This window comes from Mus caroli, chromosome 8, assembly GCF_900094665.2.
Source record: "Mus caroli chromosome 8, CAROLI_EIJ_v1.1, whole genome shotgun sequence".
NCBI classification, from domain to species: domain Eukaryota; kingdom Metazoa; phylum Chordata; class Mammalia; order Rodentia; family Muridae; genus Mus; species Mus caroli.
In genome coordinates this window covers 110,709,559-110,717,477 of record NC_034577.1, presented here as the reverse complement: position 1 = coordinate 110,717,477, position 7,919 = coordinate 110,709,559, and the positions used below count along the sequence as shown (strand labels likewise).

The window sequence follows — 7,919 nt, the reverse complement described above, 5'->3', positions numbered from 1 at the left end:
TCACCCTTGAGGACAGTGAACAGGTTACCTAGCTCTGTACAGCAGAGTCACCCTTGAGGACAGTGAACAGGTTACCTAGCTCTGTACAGCAGAGTTGCTTGAGTTTTCTTTTCTTTTTTTCTTAAGTGGTTTGTTTTTTTGTTTTTTTTGTTTTTTTTTTTTGGTTTTTGGTTTTTTGGAGACAGTGTTTCTCTGTGTAGCCCTGGCTATCCTGGAACTCACTTTAAAGACCAGGCTGGCCTCAAATTCGGAAATCCGCCTGCCTCTGCCTCCTGAGTGCTGTGATTAAAGATGTGCGCCACCACGCCCGGGCTCTCCTTGAGTTTTCTATCATTTCCAGCTTGTTCATTTATTCCAGGAGACTTTTGTACCTGAAGTGGCTTCCTTTTTTCCTTACTTCCTTCTAGCACTGGTGGGTGTGGAGAGCCAGGTCCTGGAGTTAAGACAGGGCTTGGTAGAGTGCAGTCAGACCAGTGCCGCCTGATCCCTTAGGATAACCTTTTTCTGGAAGGGATCAGTGATATTTTAAAAAAATGTAAAAACATGTATTTACTTTGTGTATATGAGTGAGTACTGAGTGGAGATCAGAGCAGTCATCCGTGGGGAATCAGTTTGTGCCTTCTACCATGTAGGTCCCAGGGATGGAACTCAGGTGGTCAGGCTTGGCAGCGAGTGCCTTTCTCTGCTGAGCCATCTCCCTCTCCCGCTAGAAACTAAGCTGTTAGACTCATCCAGTGGCCAGGCTCCTTGTGGAAGTTGGCTTTTCCTTTTCTTTTGGCCTCTCTTATTCCTTGTCATCTTCCCCAAAGAAGAGATACTGGACAGCCCAAGATTCTGACAGGCCCTGGCTGCTTCCCAGTATTGGGGAACATCCTTACCATAGACGTTCACTACTTAGTTCACAGCATGTTGGTATGAGTGTGGCTGTCCCTCCCCTGAGCCAGCTTCCATAGTCTCTCCTCCATCTCCATTAGAGGCAGAGTTACCCAGGGTTTTACTCCTCACCTGCATTCTCCCACATCTGTCACCACAAGTTTGCAGACGCCACCTACTTCTCCATAAGGTCTAAGTGAGCATCTGCTCTCCCTGGGTTGTTTAACCCGGGGTCTTTCATAGCCCTGTTCCCTGTCCCCAGTTCCCTGTATTCATTGCTCCTAGAAGGCTGGGCGGCCAGCTGTGCCTTCCCCTCCCTTTCAGAGTAAGAAGTGAGTTCCTCTCTGATGTACAGGGCTGTCCCGGGGTTGTCCCCAAATCAACTCTCCCTTCCCTTTCTGCGTCCAGCTCAGCCACCCAGCCGCTTTGCTTTTCTTCTCACTCCAAACTACTTCCTTTAGGTTTCCACTTAAAAGTCCTTTCTCCACGGCCACAGTGGCACCTTGCCTGACGAGGCAGCCCTCTCAGCCGTCCTGCTCCCGTCCTTCCTCTGTTCCCAAGCACAGCACGAGCCATCAGCTAAGTGGCATTTACTTACTGGTTTCTTCTGTGCCTCCCCACACTGGAAGATAAGCTGTGCAAGGGCAGAGGTTTCTGCCATGGTTTGTCTAGGACCCTGCCCTCCAGATGTACAGTGCAGAGCTCTGAGCAGTTGCTCAGCAACCTTGGTCTCTGGCTCTTTATGGTCATTTCCCTTGGCTGCTGATGTCTGCATTCTAGAATGACCTGCTCCAACATGGTACCTGCTAGAACTCCCTCCTCCATGCCATCTTCCCCCGTCCTCCTCACACAGGATGCCCTGTTGGTCCTTATGTATAGTCTGTGTTCTCCTCATCCCCAGATGCACCATGTCTCCCTCCATTGTGCCTTCTGTGCAACTAAACTTGTCACCCCTGAAGGGACTTTAACTCAGCTTAGGTGGCCTCTGCTCTAACACCTTTTTCCTCCCCAAATTTGGCCTGGTAGTTGGTTTGTGGTTGGTCTCCTTTGCTTCTTCACACATAAGAACACTGTGTCCCTGATCCTTCCGCTTCCCCCACGTGCACACACACCCTCTACAGCACCTGGCGGTGTCTCATCTCACTCGGTAAGCACTCAATAAAATGGTGAAGGCATTATGACCGGTGGTGTTGGTTTTTTGTGTCCTATTTCCCAGAACCAACTGGAGAAGAGTGGGTTACCAATGGGGTTCTCTGTGTAGTAATCATAGCTGTGTAGAACTTGCTCTGTAGATGACTCTAGCTTCAGATTCAGAGGTCTTCTGCCTCTGCCCCCCAGGTGCTGCTGGCATTGTGCATGTGCCGCAAAGCCCAGCTGAGTGTTTTCTTTTTAAAAAGTTCATTTCATTCCTTTCCACTTCTTTGTTTTAGAATTTGGCCCCTGCCTAGTTTGTAAACATCAACAATCTCTTCTGCACAGATTACATCCTATAGAAACTGACTGTCTACCTGTGGAAGCGTTATCCAGGACAGTGCTAAAGTGACTCAGTGCAGGCAGGCCTATCAAGATGCTCTCACTAACATTCTCATTATATATATCTCCACTAGGTCAAAGAGTCTCTCTCTTAAGGCAATTTTATGTGTATAGGTGCTTTGCCTATGTATGTGCAGTGCTTAGGGAGGCCAGAAGAAGGAGGGCCATAGAAATGGAATGACGTGCTTGTGAATGCCATGTGGGTGTTGGGAATGGAACCCGATCCTCTGGAAGAGCAGCCAGTGCTTTAACCACTGAGAACCCTCTCCAGCCCCTTCTGTAAAGTGCAGGCTTACTCCAGCATTAGGACTTTTACGTTACTTCAGTGACTGGCTGTATATTCTTTGACCCGTGATCTTTAGGGCTGCTTTCCGTGATAGGGCCTCTGGCCTCTGCAGACTGTGTACATAGTGTCAGCTGACCTCTGGGCTTTCTGAAGTCTTGGATATTTGATTTACTCTTTTGTTCTTGCGGTTGACATTCTCACCGTCTTTCTGTTGACACAGACATAGTTGTTTCTCCTGTGAGTGCATGCTAGCCGCCCCAGGCTCTGGTGTGGTTCATAACTGCTGTGTTTTACAGACGAGGATGGCACCGCAGGAAAGTTCAGGCAGCCTTAGGTCCTTTACTCGCTCTGTACTGTTTCAGCCCTTTCCTGGTTTGGAAGTCCATATGGGCAGCTGCCGAAACCAAAACCTCGTTGTTACTCTTAAGTACCAGTTTCTGTCAGAAGAATTGAGTTGAAGTGACTCATCTTGGTTGTTGGTGGCTCATTCTTTGATTTTTTTTTTTTTTTAAACAGTACATGGGCCTCACTTGTTCTGTGTCCACCTGCGCCCACCAGCTGGGTTGTTCCCCACAGGTATGAGGGTGAGCTGGTCACCCTGTGGCACTTCGGCCCCCACTGCCACTGTTGTGTAGAGCAGCCGTTCCTCTTCTACTTTAGTTACTTTGAGAGAGAGAGAAATCTTACACTCAAATAACACTTTCTGTAGGTATAGCTTGCCTCACAAACTGACCTCTGTTCCACTTTCAGTAAAGAGCTAATCTGATTTTATAACAGATTAAACAGTTTAAATTTGATGTTTCAGGTAAAATCCATGTAATGGCTGCAGAGAATACCTGTACTGTTTTTATAAAATTGGCAGAAAGTAGTGTCTCTTACAGAACCTTCCCTCCTTACAGCTGTGGGGATGTTTCTCTGAGAGCAGTGAGGAGTAAGGAAATGTGCAGAGTTGTCTGTCTGCACTGCAGTGTCTGATCCTTCCATTTAAATGCAGCTGGAACTGTCATAGCTGCCTGGGTCAGGATGCTACTGATGGCCCTGTGTGCTGTTTTTGTTTCAGGTCGGCTACAGAGCTGTGGATTGGGCATCCTGCTAGATTTGGGTCTGTGGTGCAAATGGAGTTTAGGACTCAGTGGACTCGACCCCAATGAGAGAAGCCCCTGTCCAAGATGGAGAAGAAGCGGAGAAAGAAATGAAAGCCTCTCTTTGGGCCAAACCGTGGGTGACCATGGGACTGAGGTTTTCTTTATGTTGGACAAGTCTGTAGGATGGCTGATCAATAAGGCTGCAGCTTTTAGCCAAAACAGAAATCCACTTCTGATCAAGGAAGAGCCTCGTGCGATTTGAATTTATGCAATTTTCTGACCATATTCACTGAGGACCATGAAGCTCGTCAGCATCTGGCTTCTTCTGCTGGTGGTTTTGCTCTGTGGGAAACGGCACCTGGGCGACAGGCTGGGGAAGAGAGCTTTGGAAAAGGTCCCGTGCCCCAGCTGCTCCCACCTGACTTTGAAGGTGGAATTCTCTTCAACTGTGGTGGAGTACGGTAAGGACTTTTCTTCAGTGTTGGGCCTCCCATCTCACTGTTTTCAAACTAATATAAATACTGGCTTCCGTTCACCTCTGTGGTTCATTTCAAATGTACACATCATGTAGACGCTAACCTTTGCTGAAGGTGTTTGCCCTGGACTAGAACTGCCAGCAGCACTGTAGCTGGGAGGGGGCGGATTCAGACGCTCAGCTGACACTTTGGAGGTCACGCCTCAGGCAGAAGGACAAAGCAGGAAGTCTGTGACCTGACCCGGAGCTTTGTCTTCACCTTCTGTAGAACAAACAGCCTTAGTTCTCTGAATTCCTTTCCCTATTGGGAAACGTCATTTCTTTACTGCAGTCGAGTTTTAGGAGTTTTAGTAAATGTAGAGGGTTTATCTTATTTTACTTTATTTATTCTTTCAGTTTACAAATGTCTTGCATGTTTTGCCACTCGTGTGACCCACATGAGTGCTTGGCACTTGCAGAGAGGGTTTGAATCCTGTGGAACTAGAGAGTAGGTGGTGCTAAGCTGCTCTGTGGGTCTTCTCCCGAGCAGCAAGCACTCTTAACCCCTGCGCCATCTCTCCAACCCCCCCAGTTTATGTTTCCTAACATGTTTTGATTATAGAGTTATTGGTGACATGGGTGCTGGAAACTGAAATCAGATTCTCTGCAAAAGTAGCCCATGATCTTAATTACTGAGCCACCTCCTCAGACCTGCACTTACTCAAAAACACACAAACAAAAAGCAACAACAAAAGCACAGGCCTGCCTTTGAAGTGCGTATTTTGTGTGGTTTGAGATTCGAGTGAGTCAGCTTTACCCAGAGCTCTGCATGTTGCCACCTGTGGTCGTTCATCCTCCTCTCCCTTCTTGCTCTTACCTGGCCGTGAGCTCTGGGGTGCGTTGTTCTTTGCCCAGCGCAGGTTCAGAGTAGGCGTGCTCTGCTATGTATGTAAGTACTGACTCTTACTGTGGGCATTGATTTCAGAATATATTGTGGCTTTCAACGGATACTTCACAGCCAAAGCTAGAAACTCATTCATTTCAAGTGCTCTGAAAAGCAGTGAAGTGGAAAACTGGAGAATAATACCTCGGAACAACCCATCCAGTGACTACCCTAGTGATTTTGAGGTGATTCAGATAAAAGAGAAGCAGAAGGCGGGGCTGCTCACACTTGAAGATCACCCCAACATCAAGCGGGTGACACCCCAGCGGAAAGTCTTTCGTTCCCTCAAGTTTGCTGAATGTGAGTACGGCCAGCACAAGCCACTGTTTGCCTTTCACTACAGAGACACCAAGAGGGACTTGGGAACACCTGAGGCCTTTTTCACAGCTCTCTAGTGGAGAATGTTGTCTTGACAGGCAGTTTCTGTGTTTGTTTTGTTTTCTGAGACAGGCTTTGCTCTAGCTTGGCCTTCAGATTCACTCTGAACTCCTGGCCTCCAATGTGCTCCTTCCTCTACCTCCCAAGTGTTGTGATTGCAGGCATGCACTGCCATGCCTGGTGGACAGCAGTTTTGAGAAAAGCAGCTTCATGCTGTCTTGGGAGGAACTCTATAAAGGTCTGTAGCATGGTGGTGACCTTTATGTCTGTGGGAGCTGGTTTCTGCCTGTGTCCACTTGGGACTCTCCCAACTTTGAGTTTCCTAGACCTTCCTGGGTAGTCTGGAAAGGCTGAGAAGAGAAAGGACCAAGTCCTGCTCTACAGGCTGGGCTGCCGCTGAGATAGTGTCTGACCTCAGCTTTACACGTGCCAGGGTTACAGAGGCCTGCCACCCCCCACCCCCACCCCCACCCTCTGTAGGCCTTGCCTTTGAGGTTCCTCTGCAGAGTGTAGGCTTTCATTTTTACAGCTCTCTTGCAATTTCTCCTGGCCTGTGCTTTGTTTCTCTCTGAGCTCCCTGACCATGAGCAGAGGTGGGCTTTATGGTCTACCTTTGTAATCTGTGGGCATCATCGGCAGGCCTGGGGGTGTGAGACAGAGTCTGGCTCACACTTTTTTGGGGCCTAGTGTTGCCTCCAGTTGGGCCTTTGAAGGTAGAATCCATCCTTAAGTAACAAACTACAAACTTAATGCAGTGTTTTCTGTAGTATAGAGGGCCTAATGCCGCCAAGGGAACTGTTTTTTTTTTTGCTATTTATCAAACCAGGTTAGCGTAAGGCTAGCTGTAGCAGTTTGCTTTGTTTCTTTTTCCTTCCTTCTTTCTTTTTGTGGTTGTTTTGTTTTGTTTAGGTAGACTGTACCCTAGGCTTGGAGCTTGTTATGCAGTCCAGGATGACTTTGAACTTCTGATCCTTTGCTTCTCCCTTTCAAGTAAGGAGACTTTAGGCCCTCACCATCAGCCCTCACCATCACACCCAGTTTAAGGTGGTGCTTGCAACCAAACTTGGAGCCGTAGAGTGCGAGGCAGGCATACCACCAACTGAGATACATCCCCAGTCCTGTGGTTTCTTTTATTGGGTGGGATAGAAACATTGTCTTCTCCCTGTTCTGCCCATCACATGCTAGCCCAGAGCCTCTGAGGCCGTGTTGTCTTTAGAAAAGCTGATCTGTGCAGTGCAGCAGACTTAGAGGCTTAGCAGCACCCTCTCATGACCTCTGCATCAGCTCCTGCCTCCAGGTTTCTGCCTTATTTGAGTTCCTGCCCTGCTTTTCCTTAGCGATGAGATTGTTCCCTGGGAGTGTGGGCTGAAACAAACCCTTCCTTCCCCAAGCTGCTTTGCCCATGGTGTTCATCACAGTCAGAGTAACCCTAACCAAGACATCATCTCTTTGTTCTCTGCAAATGTCTTGCTGTTCTTTTTACCTGTTTCTTCTGTCCAAGCTGACGTTCCCCAGTTTTTTCAATGGTCATATGACACAGTTTGCCTCTCTCTGTTTTGCTTTTCTTTGAGTGCTGTATTCTGTTGTACGTCAAGTAGAGCAGACCACTCCCATCATTGAAATATTGTTACTTGGTATTCTGGAATTGTCCCTTCTGATGACGTCAAGACTAGAGTCACCCCAGGGAAACTCGGTGTGGATAGATTTGAGTTGGACTGTCAGACAGTTGCATCATGGGATTGACAGTCTCTTTTCTAGGACCCCTTCTTTCAGCCTTGAGCCTGAGAGTCACTTGCTGTAGAAGCAGTACTGTTGGAGTAGTAGAGTGCAGGCTTGTTCTTAAAACTGGTTTGCGGCCTAGCAAGGTGGCCCAGTGGGGAAAGGTGCGTGCCATGTAAGTTGGCAGTCTGAGTTCAGCCCCTGGGGGCCGTGTGAGGAGAGAGCCGATACACAGCAGTCGCATGTGCTTCCCACTAATAAGTGACATTAGGGCTTGAAAAATAGGATTTGCTTTTCATTATAATATAGACCTTGGATGGTAAAATGAAAACTCCTAGTAATATCTTACTTTTATTTCATCTTATTTATTTATTTTGTTTTTTCAAGACAGGGTGTCTCTGTGTAGCTCTGGCTGTCCTAGAACTCACTCTGTAGACCAAACAGGCCTTGAGCTCAGAGATCTGCCCGCCTCTGCCTCCTGAGTGCTGAGATTAAAGGTGTGCACCACCACTCAAGCACCCTTTAAAAAATAAATTAAGGAGTTTGTTTTCAGGTATTGTCTTAGTCAGGGTTTCTATTCCTGCACAAACATCATGACCAAGAAGCAAGTTGGGGAGGAAAGGGTTTATTCAGCTTACACTTCCATAC

The 7,919-nt window shown here is 47.7% G+C and overlaps 1 protein-coding gene across 2 annotated transcripts in view; it reads left to right on the top strand.

The window, feature by feature from the left end:
- Mbtps1 (membrane bound transcription factor peptidase, site 1) overlaps positions 1–7,919 on the top strand; it is a 54,024-nt gene that overhangs the window by 7,652 nt on the left and 38,453 nt on the right. For both annotated transcript variants that reach the window (XM_021169611.2, XM_021169613.2), the window contains exons 2-3: positions 3,753–4,238; positions 5,217–5,474. In XM_021169611.2, the coding sequence (XP_021025270.1) occupies positions 4,076–4,238; positions 5,217–5,474 (421 nt within the window). In that variant the 5' untranslated portion in view covers positions 3,753–4,075. The remainder of the gene's footprint in view (positions 1–3,752; positions 4,239–5,216; positions 5,475–7,919) is intronic.